Raw genomic sequence first — 17,786 nt, forward strand, 5'->3', positions numbered from 1 at the left:
AAGAGTTTTCTGTTTTAGCTGCAGTGGTGTTGTGGAGGAGAGAGTAGAGCCAGTAAGAGATCACCACTGCCACACTGAAAGCACAATTCTTTTATTCAAGCTTTTCCTTAATTTCCCTTTTTAGTTTCTAATCAGCCTTGGTGGTGCCAGGAGGTTTACTTTCTAGGAAGATTGAGGATGGTGTCCAGGGAGAAAAGCTAGTCTTTGCTCTCATCTACCTTTTTTTCTATTTCTCTCTGTTGTCTCTCCTCACTTTTTTGTATTTCCTTTCTCCTGTCCCCTCCTACTTTTCATATTCTCTTCTACTTCTAACCTCTTCTTTCTAGAAACATTTTGTTTCTTAATATTTGCCCTTTATTTTTTTGAGTTTATTTATTTTGAGAGAGAGAGAGCGAGCGCACAAGCAGGGGAGGGGCAGAGACAGAGGGAGAGAATCCTAAACAGGCTCTGCACCATCAAAGCAGAGCTCAGCTCGGGGCTTGATCTCACAAACTGAGATCTTGACCTGAGCCAAAATCAAGAGGCGGATGTTCAACCAACTGAGCCGCCCAGGTGCCCCGCCTTTATTTCTTCAGTATAGAAATGTCAGCCTTTAGGAAAGTTTTAGAGTATTCTTCCTGTTAGCCTAGCAAAATAAAAAAGCAGAGCATTATTTAGGAGTAATAGATCAGATGCAGTGAAAAACTAAGTAGTTTCTAACTCTGTATCATGGGCTCCTAATTCTGGCCCCATAATCAGTAAGATTGTCTATCACTGCTCCCTCTTTGGTTCTCTGTGTTGATACTTTTCCTACTGGAGTTTAAGTAGGCTTTTCGGCTTTGTCTGCTTTTTTGCCCCTGTCCTCCCATCTGTATGCATGAAAAATCCATCTGTAGGTTCAGAAAGCATGAAGTCTGAAAGACATACTGGTTTTTGTCCCTTGATCCTTTCTCTCTAGTGTTCAGAACAACAAATGTATCAAGATCTGAAACTAATACCCCTAAAAGTCTCTTTTTTCTAATGTGTGATCAGAATGTTTTCTGAGCAGAATGCTTTGTATCCCCTATGGTTTGACTAGTACCCTTCCTGGCCATTTTTGAAGTTAGCCTCTTTTTCATGTTGATTTTTTTCTCCTGAGGTAATGATTACTCTCCTTTTCTTATGCTCATATGTTGCCTTAAATTCAAAAGGGAAAAAGCTCATGAGATCTTCTACCCCTACTCTGAGCTGTATCCACAAATGTTGTCTGGAATCCAGTGTTCAAATTTTCTTCATTGGTTGTAAAACCCACATGTTTTAGCTCTCTTGTCTCTTTTAGTGGAATTACTATCTACCATGTAGTCCTAGTGTGCAAGCCAAGGTGTGATTTCCCTGTTACCTTCTATTTGTCCCCTGGTTTTATCACTTCACTCTGGATTTTTTTTTCCAGTTCCTTAACTCTTTTCCATTTCCACTGCATGGATGCAGGTTTTTATCTCCTACATGAGCGATTGTGAAAGCCCAATCTTATGGTCTTCAGAAGGTTTTCACTGCCCACGTAACTACCAAGATTTTTTTTTTAATTACTAATATGAGGAGTCCATCTCCATTTTAGGATGATAAATAATTCCTTTTCCTCACTGTGCCAAATAGGAAATTGGCAAGACAGGACATATGGGATCATGCTTGGAGCAGGATTTGTAACTGCGGTCATTTTAGCTAACATCAAGAATAAAACTAGCTTGTCAGGTGCTGGCCTGAAAAGCAGAAATAATTTTATGAAATTATAGACACTGTTGTTAGATAAACTTGGCTGCATTGTCAGCAAGATTCCATTGCCAGTGCTTATGTTTTCCTCTTTAGCCCAGGCTTCAGATGGAAATTCTGAGCCCCAGGATGTAGGTGCTTGATAGGAGTTGTTAGAAAAACCTGTTGTTGCAGCAAGACAGTGAGACTGTTCTGGAGTGCCTGGCTGACTCAGTCAGTAAAGCATGTGACTCTTGATTGGGGGTCATGAGTTCAAGCTCCACAATGGGTGTAGAGCTTACTTAAAAAAAATTTAAAAGTTGGCATAGTACTTAAAAAAAAAAACAAACTGCTGCTATTCTTAGTCAAGCTTTTGGTTTGATTGCTGAACCTTGGCTTTGACTTTCCTCATTACCTGACCAGCTTCTGAAGTTGGACCTGCTTATTGGGTTTAGCCATCTGTTTTTAAAGTCTGAAAGCAGCAAGCCAACTTCAAATGAGAATTTCTCTTTTGCCCATTTTTATAACAGTAAAATACTAGAATCTATGACATTTAGAAACAAATTTTTACTAGAGTTATGATAGCTAGAGAGTCAGAATTCCAGAGAATTCTGCACTGGGAAAATGCAACTTGGAACTCCTCTTGAGAATGAGCACTAAAATGAAAACAAGTGTCTTGTCTCATAAGGAAAGAAACTTGTGAGTATTAATTGAAACAGTTTTCCATATGGCATTGAAGTCACTTGGCTCATGTGTTCTTGTCCTCAAGGTCCAGGCTTGTGGCTACTTAGGATAGAAGCAAAAGAAAATTCTGAAGAACTAAATAAAGCTGGAATGCTTTGACTGTGCTTCTTTCACAGCTTTTGAAGATCCTGATAGTGCCGTTGATGACCGAGATAGTGACTATCGCAGTGAGACCAGCAATAGCATCCCACCTCCTTACCATACGACTTCCCAGCCCAATGCTTCTGTGCACCAGTTTCCTGTGCCTGTGCGATTGCCACAGCAGCTGCTACTTCAGGGCAGTTCCCGGGATTCTTGCAATGACTCTATGCAAAGTTATGATCTTGATTATCCAGAGCGGAGGGCCCTCAGGTGGGTATTAGAAACAAAGCACTTTCTTTTCCTCATGTGTAGTTTCCAAGATACAACTGACAATATTTTGATGCTTTAACTTGAGGTGGTAGTGCAAATATAGCAATCTGAAAGGCCAAGCTCCAGCCATTCTGTACAGATTATCAGTCTTTTTTTTTTCTCTTTTATACCATTTTATACCATTTAGACATTTCTGTTATAAATATTTCTCTTTATGATCAGTGACTCTCACCTGGTGGGAGCATGCTCACTTAGGCTGGATGATTGAAAACCAGCCCATGCCTGTGCCCAGCCCAGTGATTCTGATATACTTTTCACCAAGATTAAAAAAAGAAAATCACAGATGTTAAATGTTTGGATAATCCTTCCTACCTAAATATTTCCCTGGAACTTTAGATGATCTCTTCATAGCAGATTCAGTACTTTTGCTGGAACTTTAGAAAAATTTTAAATACACAAAACATGGTTAAAAAATGTTAAGGTACAATAACGCATATAATGAAGAATCTCCCACTTGCACCTGTCCTTCTCTACCCCATCCCCTTCCTGTCTTCTAGTTCTCACACCACCCTTGTTTGTTTCTTATGTACCCTTCCATAGACTATTATCATATATTTTTGAGTATAAAAACAAATATATATGTATATGCTCCCCCTCCTTCCCCCAACTTAAAAAAAATGCTAACAACATTTGGACAAATACAGTCAACATCCATATTTGTGTTATCTAGATTCATCAATTGTGTTAACATTATGCTACATTTACTTTTTATTTCATTCTCTCTAATGTATATTCATATGTGCATGCATTTGTTTTTCTGAACTATTTGAAATTAATTGCAGATACCATGTTACTTTACCAGGAAGTACTTGAGCATATAATTCCCAAGAGAAAGGACTTTCTCTTACATAGCCTCAATATAATGATCACATTTAAGAAATGTAATAATACAATGATACTATTTAATATATGGACCATATTTAAATTTCTCTAGTTGTCCCAATTATCTTCTGTATATTTCCTTTTTTCCATTTTCCATATTTCCATTTTTGATCTAGGATCCAATCAAAGATCATGGTACATTACATTTGATTTCCTATTTCTATAGTCTACTATAATCTAACATTTTTTGAAGAATCCAGGCCAGTTGTTTTGAGAATATGCTCTTAATTTGGTTTGGCTGATTGTTTCTTCATGTTTAGAATCAGGTTAAACATTTTTGGCAAAAACATTACAATAGATGCTCAGCAGACACATGATTTTACTTTGCCTTTTTATTGGTTATGTTTAGTTTGACCTCTGAGTTAAGAAATCTGGTATATGCCAGATTTTCCAGTGTAAAGTTACCCTTTGTAATTAGAGTATCTGGAATGATACCCTAGATTGTGTCCTTATTCTGTTTCCCCAACAACATTTTACCCATTAATTGTAGCATCCATTGATGATCCTTGCCTGAATTAATTATTGGTTGGAGGTTAATATTTTATTTTTATTTTTTATTTTTTTTAATACGGAATTTATTGTCAAATTGGTTTCCATACAACACCCAGTGCTCCTTCCAACAGGTGCCCTCCTCAGTGCCCATCACCCACCCTCACCTCCCTCCCACTCCCCAGCAACCCTCAGTTTATTCTCAGTTTTTAAGAGTCTCTTATGGTTTGGCTCCCTAACTTTTTTTTTTTTTCCCCTTCCCCTCCCCCATGTTCTTCTGTTAAGTTTCTCAGGATCCACATAAGAGTGAAAACATATGGTATCTGTCTTTCTCTGTATGACTTATTTCACTTAGCATAACACTCTCCAGTTCCATCCACATTGCTACAAAAGGTCATATTTCATTCTTTCTCATTGCCAAGTAGTATTCCATTGTATATATTTTAAAAACCATTCCAGTTTAGCTCATAATTTTGGTTGCTAAAATTCACCATCCCATAACATAATTTCTTTTTGCTTATCTTGCCAAACTGGTGAATATTAATCCCAAGCCTCAGATGGTTGCCTACCTGCTATACAACATCCTGTCTCAGTTTACTATCATCTGTGGGAATATTTTAAATGAAACTTTTTCACCTATCAAACATCACATAGAATTTTTACTCTTTATAATCTGATTTTAAAAAGAAATAGGCCAGGAATTCTACTGTAGTTGGTCTCTACTCCTTGCTGGTTTATTAGTGAACATTTGCATATTTTATGTATTTGATTTTAGTTGTTTATATTGTCCTACTTTAAGAAAAAAATAATAGCAAAAATCCATGACTTTTGACCTTCTTTCCCTCTATATTTCCAAGTTTTAGATGTGTAGGCCAGCAATAATAATGGTGCATCAACCTAAATGACTGCATTTTATTTAATTATTACCCTATTATTATTTTGGTTGTTTCCTAGGCTACTGCTATAATAATGTTTAGAAGAGTATTAGTAATATACTTTAAATTGCAAATTTTTTCCTAAAATGTTTTTAACTTAATCCCATATAAATTTGGTTTTATTGTATCAGTATAAGAAATGAGTTTAAAAAATAAATATTTTTTCCTCTCCAGCAGAGAAAAATTAACATGATTTTTAAGTAAGCTTTTATCATAGACATTTTTAACTTAAATTTTTGAAATGATTCATCCTTTAAAAAGTTTGAAGAAATTTTATCACCAGCATTGATTTTTAAACTTCTCTCTTACTGTAAATACTAAGTTCTTGTAGATGGTCTGAGTCCTTACATTACACAGTTTTTTAGCAAGAACATTTAAAATCCTGAGGGAACAAATGTTCTCAGTACCTGCCAGTAAATTAGAAGTGTAAGAATAAATACCTTCATTCACTATAGCAATGGCTATCTATTGATTTAAGTTGAAGTATAAAGACTTCTAGGCTGGAGTTAGTTTAGTTTGAGTTTTTGCGGATACTGGAGAATAATGAAACTCCACGTCAAAAGAAAAAAAAAAGTTAAATTGGATTTCCTGTCTCAACCAAATGGGCTTTTTTGAAACATATTTTTAAGTAATCTCTATACCCAATGTGGGGTTTGAATTCACAGTAATGAGATCAAGAGTTGCACCTTCCACCTACTGAGCCAGCCAGGTACCCCAGTCAAATGGGCTTTCACCTAATGAATCCAGAGTAACTGGAAACTTACATAAATTATGTAAAAGCCCATAATTTGAGATTTGAAAATAGAGTTGGACTTTGTTAGATATATCGCCAAAGTATCTCTAGTGTTCAGAGGGATCGAAAGCAAAAGAATATCTCTTGAAGTTTATTATTAATACCTCTTCAGTTTCTCCCTTGAAGATTTTTAGTGACTATGAGACCACTATGATCTTCTTTCTGATTCCTAAATAAATACAATTGGATGTTAGGTCTATAAAAGAACATACTGGGCTCACAGGCTTCTAGTCTGCAGGTCCTCTATATACCCCCACTTGAGTACACAGGAAGTGGGCAGTTTCTAATCTAACTGAAAGAAAGGTCAAGTATCTTATGTATTTATTGACTTAAGTTGGAATATAGCTTCTAGTGTTATAATCAATATAGGGAAAGGTCGTCATTTCACTGTGATCCTCGATGCATATAGTTTTAAATTTCATAAATTGTAATGCTTTAAATAATATGCTCTTGTTGGTCCTGTAACAAGGTTTGCCTTTTGACAATCAAAGATTATTTTTATTATGTGGATAGTTTTTCTTTTTAAAAGAAATATGTTTGATCATATTCTTGACTACACTGCCTCAAATAATAACTTACAGTAAGTTAACAGCTTGACATCTTTTCAGACCCAAATTCATCAACAAATTTAGGTTTCTTGAAATCCCTTGATATATTTTCATCGAATACTTTGTTCTAAACTTGGGCATTGTAAATACAGTCTAAATATTGAGGAAACATGTTCATTTTGTTTGTCTCTATCTTTCTTAGAAAATAAAAGGATCCTAAAAAGCTCATGGTAGCAAGTGAAGTACAGTATTTTAAAGTTATTATTATAGCAGTTCTTTTTCTGATGTGGAAAAAAACTATTTGACTAAATTGCTTTAATACTGATTTAAGAACATGTAAATTTCTTTATCATACGTTTTTAGTCTGAATGGTTTTTGTCAAACTGACTATTTTATTTTAGTTTTCTCATTGAATGTGCACTGAATTTTATGATTTGTTTCTTCCTTTTCCCTGTTTCGTCTTTTTTCTTTGTCTTACTCTTCCTCCAATTTTATCCCTTTATATCAGACAAGACTTGCAGGCTAAGAATGACAAAATTAGGATTATTTCAGCTTTCTCTGATGTTGACTATGAAGAGCAAGAAGGTATATATGAGGAGATAGAGGGGGAAATACCACAAGCGTTTCTAGAAAACAGTAACATAAAGGAAGCAGAAGTAAAAGAAATTAGAACTCTTTCAAAAACTGATAAATCTTACAGCCGTCAAGAACAACAGAAGTACAAGAATTGGGAAAAGATACCATCACAGGGCCAAGAAACTGAATTCTCTACTGCCTTTAATTTTGACCTTAAGTATGAAACATCTGTGTTCTCCAGTTATCCTCAGAAATATGATACAGTAGATAGGAGAAGAAAAAATAAACCCTTATACCGTGATTTTGAACACAGTCAAAGAACACAGTACAATGAAAGATCAGAAACTAAGACTGACTTCAAAAGTACATATCCTGACACTGAAAATTGTAACATTTGCCACACTGAAAAGAAGAAAGAAAATTACCCAATTTTGCACCCTTATAAAAACGGCTTTGTGGTCAAGAGTGGCATCTGGACCACCACGTTGGGAAATCATGATTACGATCTTTCTGGTGGTTACAAGAACTGTGAAAAATCATCTGGCTTAAACCAGCATGTCACTAATTTCACTCCATTAGATATTCTTGAAGATTCTACTAGTAGTACTTCTGAGGAACTTCTGAGTTCTCCTCTCACTGATAAGCCAGAAGGTTTACTGTCACCAATAAGTTATCCATCCAATATCCATCATATTGGAGGCTTTCCTGAAGAATACAATGTAACAAATCCAGCATTCCCATTACAAAAGATGAACTGTGATGCAAACACACTTGGAGATCTGTCTGGGTGCCCCATGGAAGAGATGACCCCTCCCTCTCTCGAGGAACCCAAGGAGGACTATGTTGATACAATGGATGAGCTTCAGTGTTTGGTAGAAACTGTGTCAGAATATTTAGCAGAGAAAGAAGAGGAGATTAATGGATTTGGTTCCCTTTCACGAACTGAAAAATCACTTAAACACAATAGTACTGGTAATAATGCAGAACAGAAAATGCTTGGAGATCAAATACCACCTTTAACCATTGTCAAGAATGACAAGGACAAGGCTGTCTCTTTCCCTGAGCTGAATGGAGTGAAATGTGCCGTTGGTTCTTTGTTCAGTTCACTTACAGAAAAGGTAGGTTCAGGCACAAAGCATCTAACAACCTCTGTGGAAAAGCTGGTTTATTTAGTTCCAGAGAAAACAGAAACTCTTAATCAGATAGAGACGACTAATTCAGGATCTAAACCCAGAGCCAAGTCTGTATTGGGGAAGGATCTTTCCATGCGATCTCCATTATTCTCTCACACAGTTGATAATAAAGATTTTGGCAGAAATGACAAAACTTCTGAAAATGAGCACACAGGTGGTAAAACTGGAAATTTAAGCCTTCAGGATGCAACAGAGACTACTGGAAGGGACTCCACTCCACAGAGTCAGAGTTCAGTTATAAAGTCTGTTTTCAGCATGTTAAATCCATTAAAGGTCTTTTCCGAAAAGGATGAAACCAAAAAAGATGACCAGAATAAGCCAACAAGAAAGGAAAGCTTTGTTGGGTGTGGTTCAGAGTCCAATCAAAGGAAAGACACCCTTGGCAATGACAATAAAATCATCACTTTAGATAGGCATGATGGAGAAACTACAAGCTCATCCCAAATGCCCACAAGTGAAGATTTGTTGTCTTCCCAAGTGACCAATGAACCTTCAAGCTTAGGTGGTTCTGCAAATAAAAAAGATGATATTGAGAGTCTCTTGGAAAGAAAACCCTGTACAGATTTGTCTCTGGTACCACATCAATCAAAAATATGTGCCCAAAACACTGTAGGACATCCTTGTATAGCTGGCAGTACAACTGCAAATAGAGAGTCTTCTTCAAAGACAGTAGAGGAGGAGAAAGTTACTGGTAATGATGATTTTCTTGAGCCACTCAGAAAATCCTTTAGCCAGTTTTTGCTCACTTCACCTGAGACCTGTTCAAAGGAAACTTTGTCAGAATCTATGAAAATTCACCAGTTGGAGGAAGATGGATGGGAAAGGGGCCATAAGAAAAATGGACATTCCTTTCCCTTTAATAGAAAACTACATATTCCATTTTTCAGAGTTCTTAGTCATTCTGAGAAACAGCAAGATTTAAGAGAGAAAGGAAGCATTTTTCCTCTTTTTAAATTTCCTTTCACTGATGGTCGTACCACTGTCAATGACCAGAGTTTTCCTGACTCAGCAGTAACTGTTGATGAAGAGATCCAAAGAAACTGCCATGAAAATGCCAAACTTAATTTAATAAAATCTAGTTCAGTTCCAAATATTCATAATAATTTAGGGAAACCTGATGATACAGAAACATTTAATAAAAATGACCAAATAAATTGTCCTGAAGATACCACACTTAATAGAATAAAGTCTAATTCTGTTCCAATTATTAATAACGATCGTGGGAAATTTGGGAATATAGAGAAATTGAATTCAAGTGATCACACAGCAGCAGAGAACTGTCAGATAGATACTTTAGCCATCCCTGAAGTTGTGTCCAAAGAATATATTCCTTCAGATTCTTCAGAAGAAAGTAAGACTCTTACACAAGTGACATCTTTAACAGTATCAGACTCATTAACATTTACTTCTACCATTTCAAAATCCACCTTGGTTAATGAAATTAATGAAGACATACTTGTAGATAAAGCCTCTAAGAAAAGAATCCAAGGAGGCCTCCTTTCTGGCCTATTTAACAGGTTTTCTTCTCTTGAAAACTTGTCTAATCAACAAGAATTAAATTTGAAAAGTGGTGACTCTCATCATAAGAATAATACTCCAGGATTACTCTCTGGAATATTTAACTTGATACACAATAACAATGTGACTGATTGTAAACCAGATGAGGCAAAGTCCATATCTTTAGGCAATATAAAAAGTTTGAATGGAAATAAACATTTATCTGTGGATGAGATCCCTGTTACTTCATGTGTGACTTCTGAGAATCAGAGGAACCATGTTGAAAAAGAAGAAACATCTGGCTTAATAAAAAACTTTATATCTTTACCTAAAGAAAACATACCATTATCTGATGCTTGGGGTGATAATGATCATTGCTCTCCTATGTGGAAAAACCAGCTAAGTGAAAAGAATTGCCCCTCTTCTGAGGACAGGATACTTGACTTTGCTCCGAGCACTCAGCAGGGCCTCTTAGAGAAATCTTTGGCTGAGAGGCTGACACCACACCATGTTCTTAAGGAGAAAATACATGAAAATCCAAACAAGTTAAACCCACATACATTAAATACTAACACTCTTAATAAATCAAACCACTATCAGGCTTTTGAAGAGATGAATAATCCTTTCTGTTCTGAATGGGACTCTGATATAAAAGATTTCTCTAAAAATTCCAGAAAACTTCAGCCAGTGTATTATATGCTAAATCAAAATACATTCCCATCAGCTGATGTTTTCTTGTGGCCTGACTCAGAAAGCTCAGCAATAAATTTTTGCCAAAAGGATCAAACTGCAAATATCTTGGAGTGGAAAACAAATCCAAACAGTGTCATTTGGCATGACTTACCATATGAATCATTGGACCAGTTAGCATTTAATGAAGATAACTTATTAAGAAGTGATATGTGGGCAGCTCACTCATTATATGGAAATTCATATCTTCCAATTAGTGAGACTACGAATTCACTAGAAGAATTGCCCATTGACTTAAGTTGTTCTTCAGGTTATGAGAAGACTACATATTCTGTAGTTGATCAAGAATCATTAAGAATGGATGAAAACTTTGTTTTTTCAAGTGTCAGTTATGACTACCAGGAATGGTGGTCATGTCTTGAAAATGGAGTGTGGTGGCCATCAGAGAATGGAGATTATGGATATTATATGTTTCATGATGGTCAGTATATGTATTATCTCCTCACTGATTCTACTGGGCAGTATGCCTATTTATTTATACCTGATTGTTCTTATCAAGAATATTTGAATTGTGATTTACAAACAAATGATCTATCAAGTATTATGTTGGATGACAGCATTATATCAGCCTGTAGTTTTAAAGTACATGACAAGGAAGATGAATTATCCTGGTATGTTGAAGAGGAACCAATTGATGACCCTCTTGATTTATCTGTAGTTTTGCCAAAAAGTGAGGGACCGGTGTATCTAAATTTAGGAACCTTTTCACAAGTACTTGAACAGTCAAGTTATAGCCAAAAGGATCAACCATTAGATTTTTCAGGCTATAATCTTCAAAAGTTTAAAGGAAATTTTAGATCTTTTGAAGAAGTGGTGTGTAGTTCTGAAGACTTTGAATATATATTGGATCTCAGAAATCAGCCCCAAACTATTGGTAATCATGACTTAAATAAAAATCCTGTTATAGAGAGAAGTAAGTATCAGCTTCTTGCTAAGGATGCATCAATTTACCCTTCCAGTTTCCATTGGATTCAGTCTTCTGAAGAAGCTACCTCTTTGGTTCATTTTGAAGATATGACTAATAGCCTACAGCAAACAGGAGAGATGTCATCACTGAAAAAAGGAACCTCATTATTTTCTGCTTTGGGTGCTTTGGTTACAAGGACTTTGAATTTTGATGAGAATGAATCCTTAGAGTCTTTGGTTTTAAAGAAAATGAATCAGGAGTCAGACTTAGCAGAGCTCACAAATGGTGGTGTTCAGTCATTAATCTTGAATAAGCAATTAGAGAGTAACTCCCAAAATGAAGAAGAAGGTCTTCTCAAAAAGGATTTAGAAAGAAAAACAGTACCCAATGTTCCGCAACCAGAATTTAAAAATATGAAGCAAGAATTCCCTTTAAATAAAAGTATTCATGTGAAAAAACAAAGTTTGTTAAAATCTGTTGTCCAGGTAAGCCAAATAACTCCTCAGGCTAAAGCGGATATAGAAAATGAGGAAATCATTACAGTTGACTCTGTTTCCATTCCTCTTACATCACAATTCAGTAAGGATGAACACAAGAACTGTGAGCTTCTCCATGACCAGTCTTCCAAAGAGTCTGAGAGAACATTATTTAAAAGTGCATTGAAACTCTTTGGCCGGGGAGAAGACCCTTCAGTAAGTGTGGTGTCAAATGGAAAACAGGCATCTGGATTTTTGAACCTTTTTAAAACCCAGGCAAATAAAGAAGGATCACCAAATTTAGAAAAGAATGAAGATAAAAATATACCTTCTCAGCAAAAGAATGAATCTTCTGGTGTTTCAAATTTTTTTGGTACCCTTGGGGACTTATTTAAAACCAATGTATCTTCTATACAGACAACTGAAAATATGTCTGTTTCCTCTATGGTTAATAAGGATGAAGTCAAATCAAGTCCTAATCCTGCACAGCTAAATAGCCAGGATGTTGGGAACTTTTCTGCTATGCCAGTTGCCTCTAAAAGGAAGGTTCGAGTTAGGAGTCTGAACAAGCAGATTACTATTGATGACAGTGGGCTAAAAGAACCATCAACTATAGATGTACAGAGTAATAATTTGACTGGAAAAGAGGTATCTTCCAGAGACCACCTAATCCAGCAATCACCAAATCCATCGTTCTCAAGAAATTGTCTCAAACAGTCTTCCAGAGATTCTTCAATAGAAACTAACGTTGTGTCTACAGTGACAGAAGTTTCAGGAAGTAGTAAACTGTCTGTTGATATTCTGAGCAGAAGAAATTCAAACGAACAGGATCATTCTTCTGACCAAGACTGGAGTTTTTCAACTGCCACAACATCTCCATCTCAGCCAGAGTTGCCAGCCAGAAAGAGTATATTTTCTTTCCTGACCGGATCTGAAAAATCTGAGAACAGAGCCTCTGCTGCTCTACCAAGAACCAAATCTCAAGCAGAAAGGCTATTCACACTTCCTTCCTTTTTTTCCACTACTAACTCAAGCAGCAAGAAGGATGCCGCTCATAATAGCCCTTTTAGTTTCTTCAGCTTGTCCTTTTTGGACGAAAAGCAGCAGACTCCTGGGGAAAAACATAGCCTTTCAACAGTTGCTCCAGTGACTTCTCAGCCCTGTAAGAAGCCAAGTGTTTTTGTAGACATGAGTGGCACAATGACTAGAGAAGTTTCCAGTGGCAATAGAGATCGCATAGTCCAGGAGGTAGCTCATGAACAGCAAATAGTTCCTTGTGTTTCTATTAGCAACACTACTGAGGTTACTTGCCTTACAGATGAGCTCAATGTAGAGGACCATCAGGGAAAACTAGATTCTAGTAATGGACCAGGGACATCTTTAGCAAATTTCCAGATGAATAAGTTGCAAGACGATGTTCCTCATTCACCAGGATTTCAGGTACAAACTGAAACTCTGCTCATTGGTCCAGAGACCCTTGGGGTAGCTCCCTATGAAGAAGAGCCTTTCATACAGGAAGTCTTCCCTTGTGACAACCTGGCCAAGTCTTTTTCACATGATAACCATTTGACCAAAAAGCTCAACAATTTAGACAGTTGTACTAACTACCACCACAATGAAAGATTTACGAGTGACCCTTTGAACTTGCCATTAGAAAAGGCGCCTGATGACACCTTAACACAGATCCTGGAGGCAACCTCGCCCTCTGTGGAGCAAGGGTATACAGGGCACCTCCAGAGCCTAGAGACAGATAAAGAGGAAGACAAATCAATGTTGGGCTCTTCAGTAGAAATGTTTTCAGGGTTTGTGACAAAAGTGAAATCTTTCTCTGAGTGCTTAATTGAACCTCCCAAAACTTTCTCTGGACTTTTCTCCTCTCCTAAACCTCCAACAAAAAACTCCTTTTTCTCTCTTTCTTCTCGTGCATCATCTCAGTCCCTCAAAGGTGAGTTACTTGGAATTTTTAAAAGTCCCAAATCAGAGACTCACAAACAAGAATCACCGATCCCAGCTACTGCATGGCCTCAAAATGGTAGTTGCAGAGATACTGTAGGATTAGTACCTCCAGAAAATTTATGGAGAGAAACTTCCTCTCCAGCATTCAATTCAGAATCTACTCTCAGTGAGTGTAGAATGACTGTGGTTAGTGCAAAGTCAGACTCCGAGATCCTGATAGATGATACTAAATTAACAGCTGAAATGGAAAACAATAATATTCCTGACAATATTCTAGAATCCCAAGATTCTGAAACAATTAGGACTGCACCTTCTGTTTCAGAGGATGATACTGGACAAGGAGGATTGTCTCTGAGTGATGAAGGAGACATGGGGTTGTTGCAGGGCACAGACACAGAGACATCATTGGAAGCAGAGCACATTTCATTACCATCACAGTTGGATCCAGATCCTACCTGTGTGGCCAAAGAGCTTCCTCCTCCATTTCAGCCACCCAGTCCTCTTGAGCCAGAGCCAGCTATGCAATCTACCTCCACAAACCAAGACTTCTTGGAGCTACAGGCAGCCAATTCAGTAGAAACCAATACTCCACTATTTAGTGAGGCAAATGTTGGCCAGAGTGCCACACCAGAAACCCCAGGATACCTTTTTCAACCACTCCTGGAGGAACCTGTGCTTTGTGCCAGAAAAAATTGTGAGATACTTGATACCCACAAAGATCTACCTACAGTCCCCCAAGAAACAGAGCAGCCAAGACCTCTTTTTGAGATCCCAAATATGACCAATTGGCCAAAACTCCATTTCCCATCCTCTGCCACTGACTGTGGGAAACCACTGAGGTCTTTCTTTTCCCCACCTTCCTCCTCTGGCAGTAGAGCAGCAGAGCCTGGTTTAATGGGCAGTTTTAAGAAGTTGTCAAATCTATTTGAGGGAGGTAGTGAGGGGAAAGGGAGTACACTGGCAGGTGATCTAAAACTAAGGTTTGGAAAGAAGCTGGATCTTTCATTCACATGGCCAAAAGAGAACAAAGGGGGCCCTGAACAAATGCCTGCAGAATCCTCTTCTCCAGTTTTGGTTATCAGCGGCGATCAGGATCTTAACTCTAGTGAGGCTGACAAAACTTTAGAGGCTTCTCAAATAGCTGGAGCTAGTGCTGAGCCAGCTACTCAGCCCTCTGGGACCTCTGAGCAGCTGGAGACCAAGCCAAGTATATGTACTCAAGAGCTTTCAGGGCCTGGAGAAATGGAAAACCAGCAGGGAATTTCAGCATCTGGAGAACACTGGGGTTCCAAAAGCAACCTCTCGACCTCCACCTGTCCTTCAGGGAGTCATAAGGAAGAACACTGCACTGTCACTGAGCTACTTCACCAGCCAAAAACACAAGAGGAGGTGATGCCTGCTAGCTCTGAGTCTCTTTCAGATGTGCAGCAGCCAGTCACTTTGCATGGCATCAAGGAACCAGAGACCGACAAAGGGCCTGTTCTCATTGAGCTACTTCACCAGCTAGAAAGACAAGAAGAGGAGGTGGTGCCTGCTAGCGCTGAGGCTCTTTCAGATGTGCAGCAGCCAGTCACTCTGCATGACATCAAGGAACCAAAGACCAACACAAGGCCTGTTCTCAACTAAAGCATCATAAATGATTTTAAAGAATTGACCATTTATGATGCAGTGACTTAGTGGTAGATTAATGGTAGCCTGCTTTTTATTTTTCCTGTGTCTTTCCTAGCACCTGAGTTTTATATTAACTAGGGGTTAAGTAACAAATAATGTGTGGGTCTCCTCATTCTTTCCCATCTCTCTAGTGCCAAATATAATTCATTTATTGGAAGAAGGAACTTAGTTCTAAAAGAAAGGCTTTGCCCTGGTATTTACGCATTCTGGTTTGCTCTGCCTAGTGTAAAGTGGCATAGAGAATGGAGGGTAGGAAGAGGCAGCAAGTAGTCATGTGGCATATATTAATTATAGCCACATAACAGGCTAGGATGCTTCCTTGGGACTTCAGCACTTATTAACTAGGGAGCGACCTACTTTGCTTTGCTTTTTCAAGTCTTCTAAGATACTTTCTCCAGTGGCAATGAGGTTATTAAGTAACATGCAAAATGCAGAGGTTGAGATAATTTATATATTCTATATCCTATTCCACGTGGATCCTGCATAACTTCTTCCAGTCTTTGCCTTTTTGTACCCTTGAGGCTGGTGCCTGGTAAGTGCTTTGAATAAAGTGTCACAGGAGTTCAGGGCTATCATTTGCTGTAGTTCTTTATTCTGGAGCATTGTGCAGGGTCCACATGGAAAAGATACTATTTCCCCTAAGAGGAATCACCATATACAGTGCAATTTAGGAATATTGCCATGACCTCCCACACAAAACTGTCCAAAGGGGCTGGTCTTGGTGTGTGTGTGTGTGTGTGTGTGTGTGTGTGTGTGTGTATACACAGATTTGTTAGGGACTATTCAGAACAGTGACGTGGTGCCTGTCCTGCTGCCATGGGATGAAGGATCAGTAATTAGTCTGAAAATACCAGGTAATTGGGAGGAACCATAGGGAAAATATCATTAGAAAACAATAATGATTTATCTTCATTTGGCCAAAGGTAAAATAAGCCCTTTAGTTAAAAGTTTGACTCTGTGGCAAGGAAATTCTTTGTCCTTTTGCATGGAAACTTCCCAGCAGGATACCAGAAGTGAAAGGAAGGCCCCTGACTTGGGATAGAAGTATCCAAATGGGCTGGGATAGATCTGGTAGATCATCACCTAGAACCTCTGTCTTTTTTTTTTTTTTTTTTTTTTAAGTTTATTTATTTTGAGAGAGTGTGAGCAGGGGAAGGGCAGAGAGAGAGAGGGAGAGAGAAAATCCCAAGCAGGCTCTGTGATGTCAGCACGAACCACACAATCATGACCTGAGCCGAAAACGATAGTTGGATCTTAATTGACTGAGCCACCCAGGTGCCCCTCGAACCTCTATCTTCAATAGAACTGACTCCCTTAAATTCAGTATATGCCTCCCAGGAGTAATTTGCAGATACTGCTCTTCTTTCTAATCATGAATCACTGCCACTTTCTCTGCTCTAGGTACTGTCTCTAGGAACGAATTAACTTTCTGGGTATGGGAATTGAGATGATTGAGAACAGGTTGGGCTGGCCTTTCTTCAGGTATAAAAATGCATTAATATGGCCCTGACCCAGATCCTAGAGTTGGACTTTGTCTACTTTATCCAAAGTAGACATGTCTACTTTAGCCATGTCCTGAGAGCAACTCAGTTACAGATGGGCAAGTTCATCTTTGGGACATTCCCTGTTACATACCACTGTAACATTTCTGTTGATGAGACCATTCCCCTGAAGAGTTTTTTTTTGGTCATAGACTTCATCTCCTAGTGGCTTCCATTACCTCATCAAGTAGATAGCTCAGAGATAATTGAAGGAACATCTCCAATCTCCTTTGGTCATCCTAAGGAACAGACATTCACATTTACAATTGTAGAGGAAGAAAAGGGGACATCAAGGGGACATCAATTTAATAAATAATAGGAAAGGGAAGTAGAGTTCATCCATTTTACTTTATGGAAATAAAGTATGGAAGACTTTAATCAAGTCTTTACTTTATGGAAATAAAGTATGGAAGACTTTCATCAAGGCCACTGGACAAGTTTCTTTAGAAGTCTGAGTAAAGGGGCACCTGGGTGGCTCATTGGTAAGCATCCAACTTCGGCTCAGGTCATGATCCCACAGTTCGTGGGTTTGAACCCCGCATCAGGCTCTGTGCTGACAGCTCAGAACCTGGAGCCTGCTTCAGATTCTGTGTCTCCCTCTCTCTCTGCCTCTGCCCTTGCACTCTGTCTCTCTGTCTCTCTCTCAAAAATATATAAACACTTAAAAAAAAAAAAAAGTCTGAGTAAAGAATTTTAGGCATAAACAACAGACT

The 17,786-nt window shown here is 38.0% G+C and overlaps 1 protein-coding gene across 4 annotated transcripts in view; it reads left to right on the plus strand.

The window, feature by feature from the left end:
* The window catches only part of UNC13B (unc-13 homolog B), a 258,600-nt gene that overhangs the window by 155,521 nt on the left and 85,293 nt on the right, over positions 1-17,786 (plus strand). For 2 of the 4 annotated variants that reach the window (XM_042914011.1, XM_042914012.1), the window contains exon 8: positions 2,565-2,799. In XM_042914011.1, the coding sequence (XP_042769945.1) occupies positions 2,565-2,799 (235 nt within the window). Of the gene's footprint in view, positions 1-2,564; positions 2,800-7,014; positions 16,181-17,786 lie in introns of those variants that run through there. The other 2 variants (XM_042914010.1, XM_042914013.1) reach the window with 2 other exon arrangements.

This window comes from Panthera leo, chromosome D4, assembly GCF_018350215.1.
Source record: "Panthera leo isolate Ple1 chromosome D4, P.leo_Ple1_pat1.1, whole genome shotgun sequence".
Classification (NCBI taxonomy): domain Eukaryota; kingdom Metazoa; phylum Chordata; class Mammalia; order Carnivora; family Felidae; genus Panthera; species Panthera leo.